Source organism: Humulus lupulus, chromosome 2 (assembly GCF_963169125.1).
Source record: "Humulus lupulus chromosome 2, drHumLupu1.1, whole genome shotgun sequence".
Taxonomy (NCBI): Eukaryota; Viridiplantae; Streptophyta; class Magnoliopsida; order Rosales; family Cannabaceae; genus Humulus; species Humulus lupulus.
This window is the reverse complement of record NC_084794.1, coordinates 97,712,245-97,740,191: the sequence shown is the minus strand read 5'-3', so window position 1 is coordinate 97,740,191 and position 27,947 is coordinate 97,712,245. Positions and strand designations below refer to the sequence as shown.

At 36.8% G+C, this 27,947-nt stretch overlaps 2 protein-coding genes and 1 non-coding gene across 3 annotated transcripts; 1 reads left to right on the top strand and 2 right to left on the bottom strand.

Moving 5' to 3' along the window:
* Positions 1 to 1,907: 1,907 nt before the first annotated feature.
* Positions 1,908 to 2,475, top strand: LOC133818269 (uncharacterized). Its single transcript, XM_062251044.1, has 2 exons — positions 1,908 to 2,082; positions 2,171 to 2,475. The coding sequence occupies exons 1-2, from the start codon at positions 1,987 to 1,989 to the stop codon at positions 2,282 to 2,284; spliced, it is 210 nt and encodes a 69-aa protein (XP_062107028.1). The 5' UTR covers positions 1,908 to 1,986; the 3' UTR covers positions 2,285 to 2,475.
* A 213-nt stretch (positions 2,476 to 2,688) lies between these two features.
* LOC133818268 (gamma aminobutyrate transaminase 3, chloroplastic-like) lies at positions 2,689 to 7,459 on the bottom strand. The gene is made up of 18 exons (XM_062251043.1): positions 7,258 to 7,459; positions 6,715 to 6,797; positions 6,468 to 6,552; positions 6,325 to 6,397; positions 5,958 to 6,055; positions 5,637 to 5,729; positions 5,295 to 5,368; positions 5,172 to 5,210; positions 5,006 to 5,094; positions 4,859 to 4,935; positions 4,685 to 4,759; positions 4,114 to 4,245; positions 3,920 to 4,007; positions 3,758 to 3,836; positions 3,429 to 3,519; positions 3,224 to 3,302; positions 3,035 to 3,150; positions 2,689 to 2,860 (listed from the first exon to the last, which is right to left on the bottom strand). Exons 1-18 carry the CDS (start codon positions 7,303 to 7,305, stop codon positions 2,786 to 2,788), a joined length of 1,494 nt encoding a protein of 497 aa, XP_062107027.1. The 5' UTR covers positions 7,306 to 7,459; the 3' UTR covers positions 2,689 to 2,785.
* Positions 7,460 to 22,938: 15,479 nt separating this feature from the next.
* LOC133820746 (small nucleolar RNA R71) lies at positions 22,939 to 23,045 on the bottom strand. Its single transcript, XR_009887146.1, has one exon. It is a non-coding gene; the product is annotated as a small nucleolar RNA R71 (small nucleolar RNA).
* Between the last annotated feature and the right edge of the window lie 4,902 nt (positions 23,046 to 27,947).

The following is a 27,947-nucleotide window of genomic DNA, read 5'->3' as shown; positions in this document are numbered from 1 at the left end:
CAGGGGATCTCGTCTGAGTATACATATGGTGATCAAGCAACTTGTAGGGTTGGCAAGGTTTCCAAGTCTTCCACAATGAGTCGTTTTACTAAGTTTAGGTGTCCTTCTTTTGAAAAGCTTATGAGATGACTTGATAGTCAAGCATATACTCTTTTATGCATTTAAAATAATTTATTTTCGGTTTTTAACTATTTGGGATCCCAAGACAGTACATTAATGATATTATTAAGCTTTAAACCATGAAATAACGATTAATGCTTTCAAAATATTCCTTTAACGATTGTCTTTAAAATGTTGACTTTTTCATAGAGGTGTTGACTACTAGAAAATATTTTCGTTTTCTAATGAGTCAATAAAGTTAGAAATTCGGGTCGTTACATCGTTAAACCATCGTTAGTACATCGTTAAACATACCCATATCCACATTTCCATATTCGAAGACCAATACAAAAAAAAAAATCACAAAATCAGGACCAAAATTATTCGAAAAGCATATATAAATGCTTCTAACATGCATACATCGTTAGATAGGGTGAGAAGATAATTACTCATATTGACTGTCTTTTTCGCTATCAACTTAATAATAAAACTTAAAGAAAATAATGAAGATAAACGCTAAGGTTTTATGTGGTTCAAGTTATCAAACAACCCTAGTCCAACTGTCTTTAGTATTAGAGCTCTTGAAGCTTGAGAGGACAAGCTTCAATGAGGTTTTCTCAGGCAGCGTATATATTGCTCTGAGTACAAAAGTTGTGAACCCTTTTACAATGGTATCCCTGCCCTATTTATAGGGGCTGAAGGTCATTAATATCCTTAATTACAAATATTCCACAATTATTTGGGGGAGTTATTCGCTATTTAACCCCTCTAAATGTTCTAATAAAGACTGTGGGCCCGTGCGTATCATAGGAGGCCTAATTCGTAGGTTGCAGTCCATCAACTTTGCAGGAGACATGCCTCTGAAATTGTCAGGGTGCGGTTGCATGTTTTCCCGTGTCAGGCAGCGTTGTGAGAAATATCAATTGTCGAATGTACAAATCGACGCCACTACTCGAGGCACCCAAAAAGCTGTCACACAAACTTGTGGTGGCCCAAGGCTACGGTGATCGACACCTGGCGCTCTCTCCAGGCCCGAGGATAAAGCTCCTAAACCTGGAGGACTATCGCATCAAGAATACAGGAGGACCTCTAGGGTGGTCCTCGGAACGTGGCCTCACTTAAAGACGTTCATGCCTAAAATAGGGAACTCAACTTGCTGGGAGGATACTATACTCCGAAGAGCTCTGCGTGAGCTTTATAGAGCTTCACAATCCTCCCAATGAATCTAATTACTTCTCTAATGACTGTCACGTGTCTCATGATGAAATCACGGACAACATTCATGATTTATCCTCTCCAAAAAAGAGCAATGATGAGAATTTCTTCGGAATAATTACCATTTTGAGATATTACTAAATAAGGTGCTCAATGTGCTTCAAAATACTGAGACAGTATGAGATTTTTAGCTAAGATTGGAGAGAGAGAAAAAACAATAGTAGCTTAGAGAGAGGTTAAATGAGAGGGAGAGAGATACGATTTGAGACAGAGAGATAGGAGAGTTTGAATGGGAGGGACAATATAGTCAAATTTTTATAAACATGCATATTTTGAAAAGAGTTAATAAGACTGGCATACTATTTAATTATAGTATACTAAGATGCATATAGCATCAAATTTCCCTTTAAAATTCGAAGTGCACCGCGTTTCATATCATCAACTCTTCGTAATAAAAACGACACCTAAATTGGAAAAAATATCAAAACTCAAAAGTTATATAAAACGCTAGTACCAGATATACCCCTCAGAACATCTTTTGTTTGCAAATCTACCCCTTATTGCAATCTTATCTTTTCTACAAAGAATGAATAACAACCACGATACAATCTTGGTCTTTCGACGAAAAGATTTCAAAAGAGAGCGACAGAGAGAGGGAGCCAGCAGCACAGCATGGATGGGTTACAAGGTTTAGGCCTTCCTATTCTAGGAATAGTGGCAGCTGCGGCTGTGACCTTCTATGCCGTAAGCTTTTCCGAGCTCAGAGAGGTAACTATTCTTTTTTATCATTCACTTCTATTCTCTTCTCTATTGCAACACTTTTACATTATTACCTCATTTGGGGGCATCTCTTCAGAAATCTTTCCAAGACTTGGAAGATTCAGAAGCTGACGATGGAAGATTCAAACCATCACTAACCTCAAGAGAAAAACGTGCCAGAAGAAAAGCCCAGAAAGAATCCAAGTTCTGACTATATTTCTCCTCACTGCATTGAATCTGCAGTACTGTTTTCTCTCACTATCTCATCTACCTAATTATAACACTTCTGCTTATTTGTTTATATATAAAATATATATGACTGGCTTGTAGAATGTGTATTCCATTTTATAAAGAGGGGAAAAAAAGAAGAAAGTGAAGACTTGATTATGTTTTGGTATTCAATGATCTCTATATTTTTCAGATATTTTGAGATAACCCCTTTTTGCGTAGTCTAAATTTGGCTATGCTTTCATTGTGATCAGTTTAATTTAATCATCATTAGTCGGTTGTTTCTCCTGCTTTTAACCATGTTTTTACAGAATAAACTTTTTGTATTGTTCACTTAAATTCAGTCTTGTCTAGCACAAATTGAGGATGAATATAGAACATAGAAAATTAAGGCCCAAAGATTTATTTATTTAGAGAACCATTCTTGTTTCATGAGTCCTCACTGATAAGGGATGGTTAACATGAACAAGGCTATAAATATTTTCTAAGTTTGCTGAGACTTGAGTTCTTCAACCCTCTCTTCAGTGCTCTTCAGCGCTTTCCCATATATGCGTATTATCTGAAAATAGCAGTAAACTTTAATATTTAATATAAAAAACTAGAATAGAATAATGATGTTGTAAATAAAGCCGGTCTTGAATCACAGAATCAGAGACTATACAAACATTAAGTCACTCAAGAAACATATTTAATTGATATGTGGAAGTGGATTGGGGAATGGTTCCTTGATTACCTCATCAACCTCTTCAGGTGTGATAATAAAAGGTGGAGCCATTGCAACATTGTCCCCTGATACACGTACAAACATCCCATTCTTCACACATTCAGCTCCAAAATAAGAACCTATTCCTGGAAAAAGAGAACATTTATAAGTACAATTTTAGATACAAACTCTTCAAAGTAAAAGGAAGAAGGAACTTGCCCCATTCAGGAGGGAATGGATCGTTTGGTGATTTGTTATCTGTAAACTCTGTGCCAAGCACCAAGCCAGTTCCCCTTATCTACAAAATCCCATGAGAGTCATATTAATATATATATATATATATAATACCAACATTCTTCATATTTGTGCATTCTCTTATTGAACCCAAAACAATACAAATTTAAGCAAAACACAAAAACATTACCTCTCCAATAATTGGACTGTTGGAGAAAGCCTTAAGACCATCTTGAAACCTTGGAGAAATGTTATTCACTTGTTCGACAAGCTTTCTCTCCCTACAACAATACAAGTATATATAACTTTACATACTGTACATGTACATTAGAACAAGTTGGACCATCATTTATGAGGGAGAACCTGAAAAGAATACCTTGTGCATCAATTACTATAAGCTTATCAACGTCTTTTCTTTTATTAATCTTAGTGGATTCACCACAAACATATATGATTTAGACATTTTGTATTGTTAAGTAAATATTTTGACTTTGATGATTAGAAAAGAAAGGAACAAACTTGAAGATTTTGAGCACTTCAATGGCTACTGCACATGAAACTGGGTGCCCAGAATAAGTAAATCCATGGGAGAAAATACCTGGCATTAAGAGAAACAAAATGTGAAACACTTGAAATGATCAAATGAAAATATTTAAATGATGATTTTGACCCACTAATTACCAAGCTTGTTGCTTTGAGAGTATATTACTTCTGATACTTCAGGGCTCACAAAAATAGCTGCAATGGGCAAATATGCAGAAGAAAGTGCCTGAATATTAACCAACATCAGAATCGATGAGGAAAATGTTTGTGTCACAATTTGTGCAAATATTTTTCTTGTGACCTTATTGAGTGTCATTCAGTTTAGACACTACCTTTGCCACTGTTACAAGGTCTGGTTTAATGTTGTATTTGTCACATCCAAACATTGTCCCAAGTCTTCCAAATCCACATATCACCTCGTCAGCAATGAAAAGAATGTCATATTTCTTCAAAACAGATTGAACCTGCACATAATACATATACAGATCACATGAAATGAAAGTTGAACTTGTTATGTTGTCGAGTAACTTATTCGGCATATATAATGAATTATGTCATCAATAATTCTTTCGAAAAAAAACTTGAGATGATTTAAAGTTATCCCAACACTGATGATGGAAAGGCCACACCTGCTTCATAGATTCTTTTGATCAAAGATGAACAAAAGAAAAACGACATCAACATAGAATTAGAGGACAAAACACAAAAAATGATCTTATATGAAAGAATGACATCAACTAGAAGACAAAGAAAAATGAAAAGAACAAGAATATTTGAAAATGGCAATGCATCATAAAATGACAGAACATGTGAAAACGACAAGAACAAGAGAAACAACATCAAACATAAAAAAAATGCCAACAAGATCTTACAAAGTATCTAGGCTAGTTAGTGGCAACTTACTTTTTCAAAATAAGTCTTGGGAGGCAGTATCACTCCTCCTGCTCCCATAACAGGTTCAGCAATGAATGCTGCAATCTGGATTAGTGAAATGGACCATTTTGTTTCAGCAAAAAAAAAAAGGAAATTTACCACTAAATAATTCATTCTTGTATGTTGAGACAATATTTCTACTACCGTATCTGGTCCCTGTTTGAGTATGAGACTCTCCAAGTTATAGGCTAATCTGGTGGAGTACTCCTCCTCTGTCTCATCTATAATGTAAACTACATTACCAAATGAAGAAAAAAGAAGATGATGTTAAGCACATAAACAAACTCAAACCTGGAAGGTGAAAGCGCCAGTAATGAGGGCAATCGGTATGCAATACAAATGGAGCTGGAAGATCAAACTGCTGATGCAAAGCTGGAAGCCTGTGATAATGAAACCAGTCAGTTAAGAGAGCAAAAGGGCTTGCTTGGTTGTAATGTTTCTTCTAGATTACGCCTACCCAGAAAGACTAGCTGCTATCAAAGTTGAACCATGGTACCTGTTAAAATGCAAAAGCTTAAGTTACTTGAGCTTGTTACAAGACAGAAGAAAAACAAAGATTAGTTGAGTATGCCAATAGTACGATTTTTCTCGAGCTATAATCTTTTTCTTATTGGGCCTTCCAAGTGCATTGTTGTAGTACCAAACTAGCTTCACCTGCAAAGCAAGAGGTTAAAAAGTTATCCACTAATATTTGCATTATAACATGCCCAGAAGACAAATTCAATGTAGTATGTTTGCCTATGTTTTCTTGTTTCATCTCTCAAATTTCGACCAGAAAAATGTTTCCAACTTCTTCAAAGCTACTAAGGACTGAGGTTTAATGCAATATCATTGACACATTACAGGGAAACTGAATGTAATTTAGAAAATAGACAAAAGCAGTAAATGACAACATATGTGTGCAGTTCTATCATTGGCTGACCTGAGTATCATTGGCATCTGACCCACTGTTGGTAAAAAAAACTTTACCCATTTTTCTAGCTGTAAAGACTTCTAGAAGCTCCTTTGCCAAGTCCTGTAGATAAAAGAAATATGTCAGTTCCAATACTGAGTCTTAAGAAGGCATCTTCTCAAAGGCTCTCCTACAAGTCCAGCACTTGGTATGTTTAACACTTCTAATTCAAAGAAAGTAACACAGCATTTACTCAAAAAGATTTAGTATTCAATAGAAAGAAAGATTCTTCAAGAAGAATTAGCAGTATGTATCCCAAACACAATGAAATTAAGAGACTGCAATGTATACCAAGGACGGTTTTGTAGTACGATTCCAAAAGGAGTGGTAAAATGGCAAAGTATTTAATTGTGCAGTTGCAGCTGCCACAAGTCTAGGTTCATTTCCCCCTACAAGTTTTCAACATTACAGAAGTAAGAGAAGCTAAAAATCTATATTGGAGTAACTTTCAAGTGGAAACATTTCGATGAACATGTATATAAATGTATCAGTTTAACAGTTTGTACTTCCTTTAAAGCCACTCTCTCTGATGTAATATTTAAGTGAGTCCTAAAGTCTAGCACCATATTGAAGAATTATCTCAAAAACATTAGAAAGATGCAGCAACAAATACAAGATAGGCAAAACTATAACTTAAAGGAAGAGAGATTTTGAGTACCTAATACTGTGCACCAAAGACCAGCTAAAGCATCAAGATATTTATTCCCATTGATGTCGTAAACATAGGAACCCTGAAATGTTTGATCATTAAGTAAAACGTACTTTAAATCTCCCTTAAGAAACCTAAACGCCCATATATACCTCAGATTTTTCAATAACCAAAGGTTCCGTTTCAGTGGACTGCCAGCCAGGAGTGAATGGTGCTAACATACCATGTCCCTTGTACCTTTAATTATCAAGATATAGTAAAATATAAACACATAACAATTTGAACTTTTAATCCCACACAACTAATTATTGTCAACTTCATTTGTCCATGAACATTACGCTCTTGCCATACACATGATAGAGACACTTTAGATACATAATTTAAAAAACTGATGCATACCCTTTACTTTGTTTGACATCAGCAGTTGATGATGACACTCTTTTATTTAATCTGATCGGTAAAGGTTGCCGGGGAAGATGCCTCTTCAGGTAAGAGAAGCATGTTTCAAATGCAAGTCAGAAGTGTAATATTTTAGGCTTTTTTTAGAAAGAACCTCAAAAAAGTTGAATGTGGGCAAACTATAGCTATTAGAAATTAATAAAAATAATAACGAAAGAAAAGGTGGCAAATAACTCATGATAAACATTCCATGATTCTGTTTAAATTAAAAGAACCCAAATGGGTACTAGAGTTCGCACTGCTTTGGACAGATTAATAAATTGGTTGATTCCTTTTCACTCTTGGGCTCCTTTTATCATGTGTTATCAGCACTTTTTGCTTTGGTGATATAATCAACTCACTTTGTTATGCGAAAACATCTCAGTGTAGTCATTTAAATCTCGGCAAAAGCCATAAAAATTTGGTACTTTCTAAGAATTCGTATAAAAGGACATGATGAAACAACAACTCAAAAGAGATTTGGGTAATGGGAAATAGGAATACCTGAGCTCTGATCAATATGGATTGAAAGAGATGGTTGATGATAGTCATTATTTTTTATGTTGTTTTCCCCGGAAGCAGAGTGATGAAGATGATGAGTGAGGAGTGAGGCTTTGTTCGTATAAGTTAAAAGCTATAGAATTAGAGCAAAGGAAAAAGATCCGCATTTCAGTCCAAGTTCGTCCATGAATACGACCAGGACAGAATGAGTGTAATTAATTTTTAAATAGCGGGGTCTTATCTTATTTGTCTCTCATATTTATTTATTTTTTTGTCTGAATTAACATGTATTTTACTGTTTTTTATTACAGAGGATGAAGTTATTTAATGCAGTCTTCTTTTTCCAATAAGAGTTTTATAAATGAAAAATTAGGTTTAGGATTTTTGCCCCCAACCAATATATTATTGTGCTCCCTAATTTTTTCGAGCCATTAAAAATTATCCCAAAACTATTCATAGTGTTGTGAAGTGAGACTTCTATTAAGTTTTATCATATCTGCTAACGGAATATTGACTTGTCATTACCACATCAGTACCATATGTATAATTTAAGATAAAAAATAATTTAAAAATAAAAAATATTTTTTTTTTATAAAATGCTAAAATTAAAATTATTCAAAAAAAATTCTTTTTACTTTTTAATTTAGAAAAGATTAATTTTTTTTAATAAATTCTTAAAAGATTAATTAAATAAAATTTTCAAATATTAAAAAAATAAATTGAAACTCATCTAATTTGTTTTTGTTTGGAAACATTAAATTATTTATTTTCAATAATGATGAGATTAATAATATTTAAATTGGATTAGTTTAAGTTTTGTAAAAAGAAATAGATAATTTTTTATTTTTTTAATGTTTGAAATTTTTATTTAATTATTCTTTTAAGAATTTATTCAAAAAAATTAATCTTTTATGAATTTAAAAGAAAAAAAAATTATAAGAAATATATTTTTTTATTTTAAATTATACACATGACAATGACAAGTCATTAATCCGTTAGCCACATAGGATAAAACTTAACAGAAGTCTCACTTTAAAACACTGTGAATAGTTCAGGGGTAATTTTTAACAACTCGAAAAAATCAGTAAGCACAATAATGTATTAGTTATAGTTCGGTGGACAAAAATCATAAATAGTCTTTTTATTATTCTATTGTTTTTACAATCACTTTAAATGATTATGACTCAATATTTTATTATTATGATTATCTTTTCAATATAAACATATTTTTTATTTTTCTTCTTTATAATTTTTAATTTAATAAAGTTGTTGTGCCATGTGTTGTGGCTTCTTTTGTCTTTTGAGGCAAGTTTGTACCATATATGGTGGTTTGTCCAGTGCATTTTGAGGCTTGTTTTGTACCATGTATGGTGGCTTGTTTCTGTGTCTATCAATGCTATAGTTTTGTGCCATGTTTTATGGATTGTCTTGAATTATATGTTCGTTTCTTCTCAGACTTGATAAAAATTATTATGGTGACTTCTTCAGATTCAGGGTAGTCAAAGATAAGTTTTTTGATCCTAGATAAACTTGTTATTTCATTTTAGAAAAATAATAAAGTTTGTATGGTATAGAATTCATCATCCATAAATGATTTTGGATATGGTTAGTTGTTTTTTAATTATTCAATATCCTTAAACAAACTTTAAAGGGTCTAATCAAAGGGAAAAATTTGGTTAGATTACCTAAACTCCAAAATTATTTCTTTTTCAATTTTTTTCTAAAATTTTACTTAGGACTAAACTGAAGGAAAGACCATTTGCTTGGGCATTCTATGCTCTAAAAGAGATTTTAACTTTACTTCATAAGTAATTACTTATCTTTGTTTGGCTGTGATGTAGTATCTTATCGGTCTTTCAAGTTGTAACACTTGCTTCTTTTTGGGGCAACTTTCTTATGATTAGTTATATTTAATTATTACCATATGTAAACTATTTTGTCTAATTTTTCGAGATCATATTTGCATGTTCTTTGGCTAAACAATCAGTTTATGTTGGTTAAAGGAATTCTCTCATCCAATTTGTACTGTTTATCACATTATTTATGAATAATATATGATAAATAGTAAAGTTATTCCTCACAAAAAAAAAAGTTTCATTCTCCTTTTCGTCATGTTGTACTTCTTTTATATCAATTTTTTTTAAAAGCATTATACCAATAACTCACCAATTCGATATCCCTACTTTTGACACCTACATAGTTATAATTTCATTTTTTTTAAATGACTGCACACATTTTTGTTATAGTAGGCACTTCACTAATTTTTAGAAATTTCTAAATAATTTATGGTTCTGAAAAAAAAATCAAATATTTTGCACGCTCTCCTTCTTTTATACATGCATTTACACAGAATATTTGAACCATGATTCAGCACAATAAATTATTTAAAATTTCTCGAAAACTGGTGGGATATCTACTCTAACTACAATGCGCACTGTCATAAAAAAAAATGAGATTATAACTATCAAAGTGCCAAAAACATAGGGGTATACTAGTACTCCAAGGAGAGTACTGGAGAACTAGCCATTATTATTATTATTATTATTGTTGTTGTTGTTGTTGTTGTTGTTGTTGTTGTTGTTGTTGTTGCTGCTGCTGTTGTTGCTGCTGCTGTTGCTGTTGTTGGGAATAATGTCCTTAAAGCAATTGTAGTTGACAAATGTTTTAAATGAAATAAATAATTGAATTGAATTATTATATATATAGACTATGTCCGATATTATGTTGATAATATTAAGTAAATATCATAAAATTCCAAAGTTTATCTATGTGGTCTTAATCTCATATTGGTATGAAATGATCGAGATTAAGATAATATTCTTAAAACAGTTCGCAGTAAAATAAAGTTATGGAATTTTTAGATTAATTACTGCTAATACAGTTCGCTAGTATTATGAATACAAGTGACCTAGATTCGGGTCACTAGTGTAGTAGGACAAGATACTTTGTATATAGTGATATATAGAACTGGACTAGATGTGATTTGTTAATACTTCTTTAAACATCGTCTCATAGTATTAATCAAACACATCAAACGATGATTATATACACGATGATCTTAATCATGAGGCTACTATGAACTCCTATATATGTCATCTGATCCTTTGATTCATGACTTAAGGTTTGTCAGAATGATCAGGCTAAGAACAATTGTTTTGGGGACTCAATGATATATAGGGATGGGAACAAAGTTTAACAAATATGGAATCTATACATTCTTATAGATTGAATAATGGTTCCCTATTGGGTTGACTTTTGGAACTGAAAAGGTTATGAACGCTCACATTGCAAACTTGTTGTGACACAACCTTCACTAGTAAAGTCAATGGTACTCTAGGAACAAGATATAGCTAAAAGGGTAAAACAGTAATTTTATTCCCTGTTAATTATGAACCATTAATAGAGGATTATCGTTGTATGTAATGATTATATCAATGGACACTTTATTCTTTAATAAAATACTCTCTAAATATATGTCTATAATTGTCAAGAGTTCAATCTCATATTTATAGTGGAGTAATCATGAAATTAATAAATATGAATATTTAATCAAAGATCTTTGATTAATAATCTAATATTTATCGGAGCTTGATATTATAGGTCCATAGGTCTCGACGGTGGCTCTATCAACACTATATCAAGGTAAGAGTTGATACAAGGGTAAAACTGTAATTTGGAAATTTGAGAAGAATTTTATTCTTCAGGTCAAGTATACAATTATATGATAATTGAGGTTAAATTATTAATTTGGAATTAATTATTAAATTTTCAAAAATATGTTTATTAATTTAAATATATAATTTCAAAATTCATATATAAATAAATAAATTATTTTATTTGAGTGAGAGAAAATAAAATTGGTAAGTCAAAAATATTTTTTTGATTTATTGAATTTTAAAAGATGATGATAATGATGATCATCAATTTGAATTTTGAATTGTGAATTTAAAATTTAAAATTTGAAATATAGTTGTCATCTTTTCCTTAAAAATATAAATACCTTGTTTTGTGAAAGATTGATTTTAGTTAAATAAATAAAAGAAAAATGAAATATCCCTGAAAAGGGATTACACTGCTATTCACGCATGACACAGTCTAGGAATTGTGTCATGTGTATAACAATGTACAGATATTATATATGTATAGTTTTTATTTTATTTATTTAATTCATTAATAATTTAAAAATAGATTTTTTCAAATTTAGTAAGTTAGATATTTACCTAAATCAATTTCTATCATCATTATAATATTATTGTTATATTACCATTATTATTAGGATTAATAAGGTAATACAATAATCTCTATATATATGTTATAGAATAAGAAAAAAAAAGAAAAGGAGAAAAGCAATACACAACTTAGTAAGAATTCATAATTGTCTTTAGAATGTTTGTAAGACAAAAGTTTATCTTCTTCTTCTTTATTCTAACCTTTCTCACACCATAATCCAAGTTATCATGTGTTGAGAAATGCTTGTGATTCCTAAATTACAAACTCATGTTCTCTATGTGCCCACACACATCTTGAGGTGTAGAGAACACAATGGAAGATCGTTGTTTGAGTACTCAAAGCGTTAGATAGGAAGATCGATATATATTCGAAAAGACTCAAGGACACTTGATAGGCTTCAAGAGGTAAATACTCACGTTCTTGAATATTTATGAATATGTTTATCTGATATATATATGTATGTTGCATGATTAATAATATTGTATGTTAATGTTTCTATCTGGATGTTTTCTTGATCATATAAACTGTTTATATGAGAGATGAAATTTTTTTGTTGTTGTATACACTGGGCCCACCACGCCTATTCCCCTGCGTACTCTGATTGTTTTTCTAACAATTGGTATCAGAGACAGGTTATTAATTTATGCATATTATTAATTGTTGTGTGGGATTATGTGCATTTTTATATTCGATGTGATATATGTTTGAATAGATGGATGTTTATTTTCATGATGATAGATTCTTAAGGATTGTTTAATAATGGTGTTTTTGGGTTTATGAATTGTTCTCAAAATTTCTAAATGAAATATGTAAGCCAATTTTGGGGCATAAGAATTTTGTAATTTTTCTTTTAAAAATTCTAGATGAAATTCCAAGATGGCCCGAGCCCCGAGCCATCTCCTTGCGCCAGCCCGCGCCCATGCGCACATGCCCGCGCCCCTGCGTGCCCGCCTGCGCCAGCCTACACCCCTACGCCCAGTTGTAGCCTCCTTCACTACCGGACCTCCCTGCTGCTGCCGCACCTTATGGTACACACCTAGGGTTTGTATCTTACAAACCCTAATGTGTAGTTACCATAATTGTTTTGAATTATTCATTTAATTAAAAATCAGAAATTGAATTAAAATGATTTTAATTTGGAAATTTCTTTAATTGAAATAATATTGATAATTTCCCTTAATTAAAAATATTTTAATTGTTATCTTCCATAATTAAAATTGTTTTAATTAAAATATTTAAAATTAAATTATCTTGAATTTTAATTTATTAAATTAAATTATTTAATTTTATTTTTGAATTAAATTACCCAAATTCAAATTGGGCCTTGGAAACTTTTTGGGTGTTAAAACCCAAAGTTTAATTATTTTTAAAAGTTTGTTTAAAATAATTAAAAGAGTTGTATAATTCAAAATGGATATGGAAAATGGTGGCATTGGCTCAACAAGACTGTAACGTCCCACGTCACTATGGCTGCTTCCTTGAATGACGACTGGCCCTACAAACCAACACGAGTCTTTCCAGGGTGCTTTGTCCTCACTCGCACGCTTCCTGGGAAAACTTTCCAGGAGGTCACCCATCTTGAGATTACTCCAATTCCAACTCCAAGCTAACCCCTTTGATTCCCAAGCTGAATTCTCACAATAACAAGTCACAAATCCAGCTTTCAACTTCCATTCTCAAACTCTCAAAAACATGCTTGGAAACTTAAAGAAAAATAAGGATGAAACCTTACCTCTGTGTTAAACATACCCTTGAGCTAATTCCTCTAGCCACAGCAAGTAAAATTCTTCAATTCCTTAGTCTAAAAATCCTCAAAATTCTTCAAGCTCTCAACTATCAAGGAAAGGGAAAGAGGGAACCGAATGTGAGAGAGAGAGAGAGCTGAGAAATTCTGTTCTTTTCCTTTCCTCTTTCTTTGCCAAAATGTTCTAGTATTTTCCCAGCCCTTAACTGAATATAACAAGCTACCAAAATGACCTAATTACCCCTAGGCTCCCCCTGAGCCGAGAATTTGACCCCATTGTGACCTTCTAGCTAAACTGCTCTCTAGGACTGTCTTGGATCGTGCACCACAATTATATCACCACTCACACGTGGTATCAATTACAACACACACATAAATACAACATTTATGCCATCAATGGGCTAAAATTACAAATATGCCCCTAACAGCCAAATGGGGCCCACATGCATATTTAATCACCTAAACATGCATTTCTAATCACATATTCATTAAATTCACATATTAATACAATATATCAATTATTGCCCTCCAGGCACGCTAATCAAGGCCCCAAGCCTTATTAACAAATTTGGGTCGCTACAACTATCCCCTCCTTACAGAAATTTTGTCATCGAAATTACCTGAATAACTCGGGATACCGCTCCTGCATATCTGATTCAAGTTCCCATGTCACCTCCTCAACTTTGCTAGGATAATTTCAGGAAGTGCAAATTTGAGTTTCTAGGGTTTTGGCTTAGGGGGCTCGGGGGACGCTTTCACTACCTTGTGTGGGGAAACGGAAGGTCGCGAGAGCACGGGATTGGTTTCGGGGGATGATTATGAATTGGTTAGTAGTGATAGTGCTATGTATGTGTTGTGACTAGGTTTTCAGCAAGGTTCGGGTTAGAGGACTGTGCTCGGGATTTTGGTGCTCTAGAAGCTTAGGACACAGGTAAGAAAACCGTTGTATCCATAGAGCAGGGCGAGGCCCCATAGTTGTGTTGCAGGGCACAACCCTATATGATTATGTGTAGGGCATAGCCCATTGATTATGTTAATATGTGTTTAAGTGTTTGATTAATTATGCTATGTATGTGAATGAACGGCAAGGGCTGGGAACGGCGAAGGCCGAGAACGACAAAGGGGCCACGAGCGTTTAGCACGCGGAGTGCGAGTTGCCAAGGTATGACCCTAAAGGATACCTGGGATATCCTTACAGTGTAGACTGCGAACCCAGGGCCTGGTAAAGCACCTGGGACGACATAGACATATGTGTTTAGCCTGTTGACATATTTGTTTTGTGCTGAGTGATTGATATACACATGTTATCTATTTGTGTGGAGTTTTCTTGCTGGGCTTCGGCTCACGAGTGCTCTGTGGTGCAGGTAGGGAAAGGGGAAGGCCGACCAACCATGAGTATGGAGAATGTGAGGCGACGCGTACATGTCTGGTCTGCCTGGCTATCACGGCCATGGGTATTTTTGGGAGATGCTTTGTACTGAATCCTATTTTGAGTTGTAAATATTTATAAACAGTATTTTGGGGATCCCTAATGTAAAGCACTTATAATTTTCAATGAATGATTACATTTTCAAATTATGTGATTTTAATACAGTTTAGTTACACTTTTGAGCTAAATGCTTGATTAGCAAGTTAAATGCACATTTTAAACTCACTTAGTAACGACTCTAAGGTAGTAGGGCGTTACAAAGACTGTAATGACCCAAATTTCCTAATAAGGCTTAGGGCCTTGATTAGGAGGCCAGGAGGGCCATAATTGATTTATTATGCAATTAAATGATTATATGCATGTTTAGTTGTATTGAATATGCATGTGAACCTATTTCTGTTCAATTGGGTGATTTTCATATTTTGGAAATTTCAGGTATATTTGGCATATATGTGGCATGTGTGTGGTGCTTCATTATTATTTGGTTATGCTAGGGTTACTCAGCACGAGACGATCCTAGGAGGCAAGCTAGTGGGAAAGTCACAACGGGATTTATACTTGACTCGGAGTGAGTCAAGGGGGTATTTAGCACATTACTAGGATATTGGGTAATGAGAATAAATATTTGATGATAAATTGTGAGATAGTGAGATCAGGGGGTCCATGATAAATTGGCCCCTGATACATTGTGGTCCATGGGACAAATTTGTACACAAGTACGCTATCAGGAGAGTGGTATCAAATGTAGTGGTGTCTGCTCTGGTACATGGTCAGAGTTTGTGGGAGCACCTCAGCTTTTGTACTCGGCCATGCCTCTACTACTTGCTTTGTACGGGTGTCAGAGGTGGGCTGGTGAGGACCACAACAAGTACTTTGTTTGTACGGCCACTACTTGTCTGACATGGGCCTTGTTTCCGTACTTTACTTCCTTTTAGTTCGTAGGTGCGCTCCGTACCCCTCCTGCCTTCGCATCAGATCGTTGTGAAGCCTTCCCTTAGGTCCTTGACCTTACATCCTATGAGTCCCACAGGAAGAAAGGTGTCCTGTAGAGGGCACCCCTGTGTTAGTCGATAGTCTCATTCACAAGACCAATGCCCCGCGGTCCCCATGCGCATGGGGCCGCGAGACCACCAAGGACGAGGCTGTCCTGCTGCCCAAGATCCTTCTCACGACATATTCCCAGACGCGTGAAGTGAGGCAGGGTCGCTTGGGGGCCCTGAGATGCAAGCCGAGGCGAGGCGTTGGGCATCTCTCGGGCGTGAGGTGTGCCTAATAGGTGTTAGGTGCCGTTGGCGTGCGACCCGTTGCACGTGGCATCTCCTAGGGGCGAGGCACCATGGACGCAAGGCGCATCCTCCGGGCGCGAGGCGCCCCTCCCAGGCGTGTGGTACCGATGATGCGAGGCAGGTGCGAGGCAGGGGCCTCGCGAGATGCACATGCGCCGAGGTAGGGGCCTCACGAGGGGGGTGTTCGGGTGCGATGCGCGAGCCGCCTCGCTGGGTGCGCCGAGGGTGGTGCGAAGCTGGGCCTCGCGAGACGCACATGCCCAGTGAGGTGCCGAGGGCGCGCCGAGGGTGATGCAAGGCTGGGCCTCGCGAGACGCACATGCGCCGAGGCAGGCGCGAGGCAGGGGCCTCGCGAGGGGGGTGTGCGGCTGTGACGCACGAGCCGCCTCGCTGGGTGCGCCGAGGGTGGCGCGAAGCTGGGCCTCGCGAGACGCACATGCCCAGTGTGATGCCGAGGGTGATGCAAGGCTGGGCCTCGCGAGACGCACGTGCCCGGGTGATGCCGAGGGGTGATGCGAGGCCGTTGCAAGAGGACGGTGGCCCGAGCATCCCGCGGCTCAGACATGTATTTAGGCCTTTATGTGACCTTAGCACGCGCCGTGGATCTTTTACAAGCATGGAATATTGAGCATCCACAAAGGGCATACTTCACGGCTCACTAAGTGATGCTTCCCTTGGGAAAATCTCTCGGTTTCACAAGACTTATAGGTCTGAGCCTGATAATGTGACTAAGTGACCTTTAGCCTTGTATTTTAACCATGTACTGGGGATTTCTTTCTTGGTGGATTTTTGGCATCCACACTTACTACATCATTGCGGTTTATAATCTAGCACTAATCTACCTGTTTAATTTCTTAATACAATGTTGGCTGAAAACCATGTCAACAGTTTGGTGCTTTCATTGAGAGTATATTAGTGCTTCATAACTTCCAGTCAACTTTGATCATGGTGTTCACTTGCTCAATGCATGATAATGAGACAGAACAGCCTGGTGGGCAGGAGGCCCACCATACCGCTGTTCCCAATGAAAGTAGTTCGGATGTTCATCAATGTCTGAGAAAACAACCGGAGGGTTAGGACAATACTGGGAGTTCGGCGTCGCTACTGCCAAATCCTAATCCAGGATACCTGACTACCCTCGAGATGGAAAACATCCAGCTAAGGAGCCATCTCACTAGGGCAAATAGGCAGATTGAGGAGGTCTTGGCTTGGTTACCCCCTCTTGCAACTGATGTTAATGTCAGAAAGAGGCCAAGTGGGTCTCAGTTCCAAAGGAATAACCAATCTAAACCGAGTCGATCTGTGAGAACTGCCACTCCGAGTTCTGTGCCTTTAGGGTGAAACCATCAGAATGCTCAACCCACTGATCATCACAGGGGTCATCAGCATGTCAGTCAGTCAGTCAGGACTGCGACCCCAAGCTCTGTGCCTTCTTCAAAAATCCCCAGAAATGCCCATAACAATATGCAGGGAGGGGCTAGGACAAGCTCACGAAGACACAATGCTCCAAAAAATCCCTCTGTGCCATGATTAGAGCCCCAGGCACAAAGAACTTGGGATGTTGGAGTAGAACCAAGACAGGCTAATTTAGACTGTCCAGATGGAACGAGGATAGCCTCTCCCATAAGGCATCCCCCGTCACCTGTAAGACATCCATCACCACCTCGTCCTCATCGAAATGTTCCAGTTCAGTATGAGAAATCCTCCCCCATCTGCGAATACTTCCGCCCCACGAACACATGTTGAGAACCCAGGTCCTTGATCTCATCTGCGAGCTGTAAGTTTCGCAAACAGAAGTTATTAAACGAAAAGCTAGCATGGAGGTAGATCCGAGAGCGACCTGAGAAATCATTTGAGTTCAGCACAAAGTCATCGATATGATCCACAGCCCGACATGCGCGATCATCTGAACTCACAAAGAAGGTATCCAGTTCGGGATGAGGATATTAGCTATACTTAACACAAGGGAGGTCCGTCCATTGTACGCGACAACGGGAATGTCTCACATAACCAAGCTTGAACTTGGAGGCACAATAACCCGTCAAACGCGTATAATAGGATGGGAGCTGTTGAACAACCCCCAGCTAACCTAGGGACTAGGGACCAAACCCTTGAGAGACTGGCTCTAATGGAAGAACAAATTAAAAGACTCTTATCTGGGAAGGAAAAGGACGATTGCGACTCAGATGAGGAGCTCAAACCTTTTTCTCCAAACATTACAGCAGCAACATATCCTGTAGGTTTTAGGTTGTTGCACATGTCTAAGTTTGATGGAGATGGAGATTCGTTTGATCACCTCAGAATGTTTAACACCATGATGATGGCCCACAATGTCGGGCTCGATCTAAGGTGTATCTTGTTCCCTAGAACTTTGGTCAGGCTTGCCAGGCAGTAGTTTAAACAATACAAGAGGCATTCCATAAGCTTGTGGAAGAAATTTTCCTCTAATTTCAAAAAAGCATTTCGAGCTTCACAAGCAGCTCGAGTTGAGGCCGATTCATTGGCCAATGTAAAGCAGCAACCTGGAGAGACATTGAAGGCATATCTGAGGATATTTGCCAATGTTTCTACACGAGCTAGGGACGTTGATGACAGCTCCAAGCTCATGGCAGTGAGAACAGGAATCCTCTTCAGAGGCGACCTATGGCAAGAACTCTAGAGAAAAGGAGTTAAAAGCGTAGACGAATTTCTAGCCCGAGCTCAGAAATGGATAAACCGGGAGGAGGCACGAGCTTCTATCTTAGGAACCAGCTAAACCCCTGTCTAACCCGTTGGAGTGATAACAGATGTTGCAGCTACAGCTCAGGCCGTTACCCAGAATAACCAAGGGGGGAGTAACAAAAGGAAGGGGAATGGTGAAGGCGACCAAAGCAGGACGAAGAAGAAAAAGTCAGCGGAGAAGTTCAAGCCTATCTACGCTACTTATACCGACCTAACAGACACCCGAGAGCGTATCTTTCTAGCTAATTCTAATCGCCTCCCATGGAAGAAGCCAGAACCTTTAATAAACTAGAGGGTGAAGAGAGATCCTTCAAAATTTTGCTGATTCCATAATGATATTGGTCATAACACTAATGATTATTGGCAGCTGAAGGATAAAATTGAGACTCTCATTTGAGCTGGACCATTGGCCTAGTACGCCCGAAGTCGGGTAGTTCCTAATCATCCCGCTAGGCAGAATTCTCAGTCAGTCCCAGAAGCTCTGATAAGCCAATCTGGAGCTTAGGCGAATCAGGTCGATCCTCCTCCAATAGTAAGGGGAGATATAACCACTATTGTTGGAGGACCTCATTTGGTAGGCACAAGCAGTGGGGCCCAAAAGAGGTACATCAATGAGCTGAAAGCTCATAATGGAGTGGAGTTCGTCTTGGAGCAACGGGTATCTAAAAAACAGCGATTGTAAAAACAACCAATCATTTTCAAGGAAGAGGATGCTAGCCACGTCCAATTCTCGCATAATGATCTGTTAGTGGTAACCGTGCAGCTTGCCAACTGAAGGGTTCGTAGAATACTGGTGGATAATGGAAGTTCCGTAAATTTACTTTTCAGTTCCACCTTGGAAAAATGGGACTGTTCATATCCAATTTGAAGCCGACCTCAATGACTCTATATGGGTTTTCGGGTGAGGGAACAACGACCATAGGGACAATCGGACTAGTAGTGACATTGGGAGAAGAATCACGAACTGTCTCCAAAATACTCGAGTTTGTAGTAATTGACTGTCCGACCACATACAATGCGATTTTGGGACGACCCGCGCTGATGGCATTTGAAGCCATAACATCGATCCAACACCTAGCAATGAAACTCCCCTTAGCTTTAGGGATATGTATAGTCAGAGGCAATCATCTCGCTACCAAAGAATGCTATAGCATTTCTATAAAGGGAAAATCACAACCCGGGTACCAGGCGATGGTCATAAGTGAGGGAGGTGATGAGTCCTAGGAAGTAGAAGTCACTCATGGGACGGAAGTACCTCAACAAGAAGAGGATGGTGAGGTTGCCCAATGTGACGACATTGATTTGCGGATAGGTGAAGATAGGTCAGAGCTCAAAGCCATAGAAGAGCTCGAGGAAGTAAATATCGACCCCAAAGAAGCTTCGAGAGTTATAAAAATTGGAAAGAACCTTGATGACAAAAGAAAGAAAGAGCTTGTCGATTTCTTACGGATGAACCTAGATGTGTTTGCCTGCATGAGGATATGGTGGGAATCAGTCCGAATATAATAATGCACACATTAAATTTGGACAAGAATGTGCCTGCAAAATCCCAAAAATGAAGGCTTTTGGGAACAGTCTGAGCTGAAGCACTAGAGGAAGAAGTATCTCGGTTCTGATCTGGGTTGCTAATCCTATGCTAGTCCTGAAGCAAAACGGGATGTGGAGAACCTGTATCGACTTATCCAACCTAAACAAAGCTTGTCCCAAGGATTGACCAGTTGGTAGACGCCACAGCATGTCACGAGCTCATGTCTTTCATGGACGCGTACTCTGGATATAACTAGATCGCGATGAACCCTGTGGACCAAGAGCATACCAGTTTCATGACCGAGCATAACGTATATTGTTACAAATTTATACCATTCAGATTGAAAAATGCCGAGGCTACATACCAATGCTTGGTCAACAAAATGTTCGTTAACCAGATCAGGAGAAACATGGAGGTATATGTCGATGACATGCTTGTCAAGTCAAAGACTGCCAATAACCATGTATCTGACTTGGAAGAATGTTTTGGAATCTTAAGGAAATATGACATGAAGATGAATCCCAAAAAATGGACATTCGAGGTGGCATTTGGGAAATTTCTGGGGTTCATAGTAAACACAAGATGGATTGTTAGGTCTAGTTTTGGTATGTATTTATGGCGTGTTTTAAGATGAAAATTTAGTCTTTTATCTGGTTTTGTGCGATATTATGTCGGTGTTTATTGAGTTTTCAGGATTAAGTGTGGTTATTAAGGAAATAGCTTGAAATTGGAGGAAAAGCGCTTAATTCTTGAAGAAACGATGTTAAACGGGCTAAGGAATGGAAACTAGGCGAAGCCGGGAGTTGAATTGATGATTTGGTGAAAATTTGGAATTAGAGCCGCAACTCTATGGTGTAGAGCCGCAGCCCTAAGAGTTTCAAAGAAGAAGAAAAGAATTTTCCAGAATTAGAGCTGCAACTCTATCAGACAGAGCTGAGGCTCCATTAAAATTAGAATTAGAGCTGCGACTCTATCAGACAGCGCTGCAGCGCTACAAAATCCAGAGACAAAATCTGGATAGCAAAATGCACTAGAGCCGCAGCGCTATCACATGGAGTCGCGGCGCCAGTCCGTATGAAAGCCAAATATAGGGCATTTTTCAAGGGCAATTTTGTCCTTTTGCACATAATTAATTAGGGATTATAAAAGCTTTCTTAATGACGTTTTAAGAGGAAGATTAACCCTAGGAGACGACTGGAGGCACATGGTGGAGGATTGCAAGTGGAATTAAAGAATTCATCACATTTTTCTTCTTTTCTACTTTGAATTTCTGTATTTTGGATGCTTTTTAATTCTTCTATGGTTATTATGAATTTTGTCATGAACTGAACTCTTTTTCTAGGGTGTTAATGGATTCTCCTGAAACTTTATATTGAATTAATGCAAGTTTTATGATTTCTATTAATGCAAGTTAATGGATTCTATCTATCTATCTATATTGAATTAATGCAAGTTTTATGATTTCTATTCTATCTTGTGATCTATTTGAATTTATGCTTAATGCTTATGATTGACTGGCCATCTATTACATGATTTATATGATTTTGATTCGAAATCTGAGAAGTGAGAATTGATTATGCTGTAATTGAATAGACATAGATTTCAATATAGGACGAGAGTACCTATTTGGTCTGTGTAGCTTTAGGGTTGTCTTGCTTAATGCCTGCCTTATGTTCATTTATCACAGAGATGTAGAAAATTTACATATGGTTGAGACTTGTATATCCTAGTAAGAATATAAGTTACTTTTGTTCACCTGCTATCACGAGAGAGAATTGAATAATATAATTTGTGTTACTAAAATATAAAGTGGATGGTAGATGAAGTTAATTTCCCTAGTTCATTTAATTATTGAATTCTATTTCTTTTGCTACTCTTTTATTCCTGCAATTACGTTCTTATTTCAATAGTTTTACTTAATTCTTATAATCAAATTATAGTTAACCAAATAGAATATTAGGATTAATGATTGGTACTTGGTAACAGTCCTTGTGGGTTCGACCTTTCTTACATTATATTACTTGTTAAACGAACACGTATACTTGCGTGTAGAAAATCCGTAACAATATATTGGCGCGTTGCCAGGGACTATTTTTACTAATATCAAGAAATTAATTCTTTTTATAATTTCATTGCTTTTCTTTTATACCGTTCTCATTCTGGTTTTCTTTGGAAATTTGTGATTTCAGGTATTCACATAGTTTATGCGACGACAGGGGTCTGAGTTAAGGGTTCCTGTTGATCCTGAAATTGAGAAAACCTGTAGAATAAATCAAAAATAGAAAAGGTTAGAAAGTTTGGCTCAGAACAGAGGTAACAGAGGGGTTGACAACATTGTAGGAGTTGTTGAACAAGTTGCACCAGTTCAACAACCAATACAAAGAAGTTTTAAGGACTATGTGCTACCTACTGTAACGGGGGCATGGTCACGCATTAGACCTCCAGCGGTTGAGGCTAATAATTTTGAAATTAAGCCTGCTATTTTGCAAATGGTACAATCATCAGTTCAATTTGGGGGATCACCAACGGAAGACCTAAACTTACATTCGGCTAATTTCCTAGAGCTCTGCGCCACATTTAAGATGAACGGAATGACAAATGATGCAGTGAGGTTGAGACTATTCCCGTTTTCATTGAGAGATCGAGCAAAGAGTTGGCTTATTTCTCTGGAAGCCAATTCTATCACAACATAGGAGGAGCTCACTCAGAAATTTTTGGAAATTTTTTCCCACCATCGCTGTCTGCAAGGTATAGAGGTGAAATCAACAATTTTCACCAAAGAGATGGTGAATCATTGTATGATGTGTGGGAGAGGTTTAAGGAGTTGTTAAGAAAATGTCCTCACCATGGAATTGAGAAATGGATGTTAGTCCATATTTTTTATAATGGTTTGTGCAGTACTACTCGCACAATCATTGATGCAACGTCTGGAGGAGCGTTCATGAGTAAGAGCGCTAATGAGGCTTATGACTTGTTGGAGGAGATGGCAATGAACAATTATCAGTGACCATCGGAGAGGGAGACCCCAAAGAAGGTGACTGGGATGCATGAATTGGATGCCATCTCAATGTTGTCCGCTCAAGTGGCAACATTAACCAAACAGTTACAACAAAACAACATTCAAGCTCAAGCTCCAGTTATGCAGATGAAGATTATGTGTGAGTTATGTGGGGGACCTCATTTGTTTGAGCAATGCGCAACAAGAGATTTTAACAATATGCCTCTAGAGCAAGTGAAAACAATAGGTAATTTTCAAAGGCATCCAAATAACCCATACTCAATGAACTATAATCAAGGGTGGAGGAATCACCCTAATTTCTCATGGACAAGTGGTCAAGGTAGTCAGTAGCAGTTTCAATAGAGCCAACCTCAGTACCCAAGGCCTCCTCCTGGATTTTATCAATCACAAAATAGACCACCACAACAGCAAATACCTATGAGGCAACCTAAAGCACAACCTGATGTACTTAATCAATTTATGACAGAAACGAGGGCATCTATTCAAAGCTTGGAAACTCAGATTGGACAGTTGGCCACGTTAATGGCAAACCGAGCTCAAGGGAACTTGCCAAGCACTACTGAAGTAAATCCGAAGGGAAATCTTAATGAACAGTGTCAAGCTATTACCTTTAGGAGCGGAACAGTGTATGAGGGACCAAGTATAGAGAAGAAAGTTGAGCAGAAGCAGGATCAACAAGCACCTAACATAGAGAACAAGCAGAAAAAGGGCAAAGTTGAAGAAGAGGCTAATGAGAACCTTGTGAAAAAGCAGCCAGAAATAAGCATAGATCACCATATAAAGATCCCATATCCTCAGAGGCTTCAAAAGAATAAGCTTGACAAGTAGTTTTCTAAATTTTTGGATATCTTTCAAAAGCTACACATCAACATTCCTTTTGCTGAAGCACTTGAACAGATGCTGAGTTATGTGAAGTTTACAAAAGAAATTTTGACGAAGAAGAGGAAACTAGAGGATTATGAGACAGTGGTACTTAATAAGGAGTGCAGTGCGATACTTCGAAAGAAGCTACCTCCCAAGCTTAAAGATTCGGGTAGTTTCAACCTTCCATGCTCTATAGGGGGTTCAATGGTGACAAAGGCTTTATGTGATTTAGGGGCTAGTATAAATATAATGCCTCTATCTATTTTTCGAAAGTTAAAGTTGGGAGAAGCTCGACCTACTACCGTGTTTTTGCAAATGGCAGATCAATCACTGGCTCATCCGAGGGGGATCATAGAAGATGTGTTAGTAAAGGTCGATAAATTCCTCTTTCCTGCCGATTTAATTATTCTTGATATGGAGGAAGATGAAAATATTCCAATTATTCTTGGAAGGCCATTTTTAGCAACTGGTAGGGCCTTAATTGATGTGCAAAATGCGAGTTGAAGTTGTGGGTACAAAAAGAAAAGGTAACATTTAATGTTTTTGTAGCAACGGAGGTTCAAACTTGTTGTAGAGTTGATGTGGTGGAAAGTAAAGGTGATAAGCTGGAATTTATTAAGACGAAATCTATGGTTGAAGGTGGAAATCAAACAATTCATCATAAAGTGAAAAATATATTTAGTGAGAAAGCTCGATTGTTTCATGAGCGGTGGAAAGTTCCAAAACTGTGCAATATTAAGAAATAGGCATCTTCTCATGATACTATGGCTTTTAAGGACATGAGGTGCGGTTTGGATCCGAGTTGAATTTAAGAAAGTAGTCAACGTCCGGCTAAATGACGTTAACGATAGTGCTCTTGAGAGGCATCTCAAGTTTATGTTTATGTTTTCGTTTTTATTTTATTATTTTATTATTTTTATTTTTATTCTATTTTTAGTTGAACAATTCAATTTTATTTTATTTTATTTTTGTTTAGTTTTTTTTTTAAATATTTTATGTAATTAGAACTGTGAAAAACGTGAAAAAAATAGCAACAAAATATCACAAAAGTTGAATTAGAGCCGCAACTCTAATGTGATCAGAAGGAATTAGAGCTGCAACACTTCCTAAGTCAGAGAGCAAGTGTTGAGAAAAGTTAGAATTAGAGCTGCAGCTCTATACACCAGTGTCGCGACGCCAATTGGGCCCTGAAATGCAATTTAAGGGTTTCCATTAGAATTTTTTTAGCACGACTCCCACTCCACCTCCTCCTCCATTTTAATGTTGTACAATGGGGTCTCAGGTAAGTCTCTTCTTTTTATTTGAGTTTAACATTGGGGACAATATTAGTCTTAGGTTTGGGGGAAGGGATTTATTTTTAGCTTTGATGTTATTTATTGTGTTTGAGTCTAGTTTTCACGGGGTTGTTAGAGTGTAAACCAAGTTGATAATTTATTGCCGATGAGATTGAATAATTGCTATGTAGTTTAATCCAAAGGAAGAGTTGTGCATATAAAAAATATGTGTGCTTGGTTGAAATACTTTGTCACTTCACTGTGGTTAATTGAATACTTGTTTGAACTATTGCTCATAGTTGTAAATGTGGGAATTGAACTTTGTATATGCATGTTGAATTTGGACTGTGGATTGTATAAGTTGAGATTTTTCTAGAACTTGCTTGCTTGCTATTTGAGACGAAATCCTAAACAATACACACTTAAGAAGAGGATATAGGCCTTCTTTGGAACGATTGAGCCTTTCAAGCTAACCCTTATGTATTTGATCTTTTATTACCCTATTTGAGCCTTACAATTGACCTTTTTCATTGGTTAACACATGTTTTGAGCCTATACTTGTATCTGTGTATTCGTTATTCCCTTTGTCCTATACCATGAGCATAAAACATATCTTTTGATTGGAAGGGGGAGTGAATGTTTAAGGGACATATGTAGAAATATGTGGTTACTCAGTGCAATTAAAAAAAATATTGAAGAAGAAAGAAACAAAAGGAGAAAAGAAATTATTAATTCAGAATATATTACATTCCTTAAGTTATTTACTGAAAAATCTAAGTTTGGGGGAATGTAGTTTGAAAAAAAATGTGATGAATAAATAGTCAACTTTTCTCAATCTTGAAAAAAAAAGAGTGACAATGGGATGTGAAGTTGAGTTAAAGGGATAGGTTGCTTGGTTTGAATGCTTATGGTATACTTGAGCCTAAAATATATTCTCATCCACCTTACCTAACCCATCTATTACGAGCTTTGTAAAGTCCTATTGATTTTAAGTGTGTATTTGTTTACATTAGTGGAGAATAGTAAGTATAGTCAGCATATGTAATAACAGTGTTGAGTAGATTGATGGTGAGAATTTGACATGCATAGATTGGTTCAATTCTTTACATTTATTGGTTATGGGTGAATGAGCATGAGTATCGATGAATTACAGTGAATAGGTGAAGTATTTTGATTGAAATTCTAGATTAATTTTTGAATTGGCACGTTACTTTTCTTTAGAATTATATGCATATGGTATTCATGATTTTTGAGGCTATTGTAATGGTTGTCAATTTGGTTTGTTTAGGTTTTATCGAGTCTTAGTTGTGTTCTTTACTCGAGGGCGAGTAAAGGATAAGTTTGGGGGAATTTGTTAGGACTAGTTTTGGTATGTTTTTATGGCGTGTTTTAAGATGCAATTTTAGTCTTTTATTTGGTTTTGTGCGATATTATGTCGGTGTTTATTGTATTTTCAGGATTAAGTGTGGTTATTAAGGAAATAGCTTGAAATTTGAGGAAAAGCGCTTAATTCTTGAAGAAATGATGTTAAACGGAGTAAGGAATGGAAACTAGGTGAAACCGGGAGTTGAATTGATGATTTGGTGAAAAATTGGAATTAGAGCCGAAACTCTATGGTGTAGAGCCGCAGCCTAGGAGTTTCAGAGAAGAAGAAAAGAATCTGCCAGAATTAGAGCTGCAACTCTATCAAACAGAGTTGAGGCTCTATTAAAATCAGAATTAGAGCTGCGGCTCTATCAGACAGCGCTGCAGCGCTACAAAATCCAGAGACAAAATCTGGATCGCAAAATGCACTAGAGCCGCGACGCTATCACATGGAGCCGCGGCGCCAGTCCGTACAGAAGCCAAATTTAGGGCATTTTTCAAGCGAAATTTTGTCCTTTTCCATAGAATTAATTAGGGATTATAAAAGATTTCTTAATGACGTTTTTAAGAGGAAGATTATCCCTAGGAGACGGTTGGAGGCACATGGTGGAGGATTGCAAGTGGAATTAAAGAATTCATCACAGTTTTCTTCTTTTCTACTTTGAATTTCTGTATTTTGGATGCTTTTTAATTCTTCTATGGTTATTATGAATTTTGTCATGAACTGAACTCTTTTTCTAGGGTGTTAATGGATTTTCCCGAAACTTTATATTGTATTAATGAAAGTTTTATGATTTCTATTCTATCTTGTGATCTATTCGAATTTATGCTTAATGCTTGTGATTGACTGGCCATCTATTACATGATTTATATGATTTTGATTCGAAATTTGAGAAGTGAGAATAGATTATGCTGTAATTGAATAGACATAGATTTCATTATAGGACGAGAGTATCTATTTGGTCTGTGTAGCTTTAGGGTTGTCTTGCTTAATGCCTGTCTTATGTTCATTTATCTCAGAGATGTAGAAAATTTACATAAGGTTGAGACTTGTATATCCTAGTAAGAATATAAGTTACTTTTGTTCACCTGCTATCACGAGAGAGCATTGAATAGTATAATTTGTGTTACTAAAATATAAAGTTGATGGTAGATGAAGTTAATTTCCCTAGTTCATTTAATTATTGAATTCTATTTCTTTTGCTATTCTTTTGTTCCTGCAATTACGTTCTT

Excerpts from the sequence above, each read along its gene's own strand:
- LOC133818269 (XM_062251044.1), top strand. The coding sequence starts at position 1,987 with ATGGATGGGTTACAAGGTTTAGGCCTTCCTATTCTAGGAATAGTGGCA. Across the intron at positions 2,083-2,170 it reads GCTTTTCCGAGCTCAGAGAG|AAATCTTTCCAAGACTTGGA; the intron begins GTAACTATTCTT and ends GCATCTCTTCAG.
- LOC133818268 (XM_062251043.1), bottom strand. The coding sequence starts at position 7,305 with ATGACTATCATCAACCATCTCTTTCAATCCATATTGATCAGAGCTCAG. Across the intron at positions 6,056-6,324 it reads TCTTTGGTGCACAGTATTAG|GGGGAAATGAACCTAGACTT; the intron begins GTACTCAAAATC and ends GAAAACTTGTAG. Across the intron at positions 4,760-4,858 it reads TCAAACAGGGACCAGATACG|ATTGCAGCATTCATTGCTGA; the intron begins GTAGTAGAAATA and ends TCACTAATCCAG.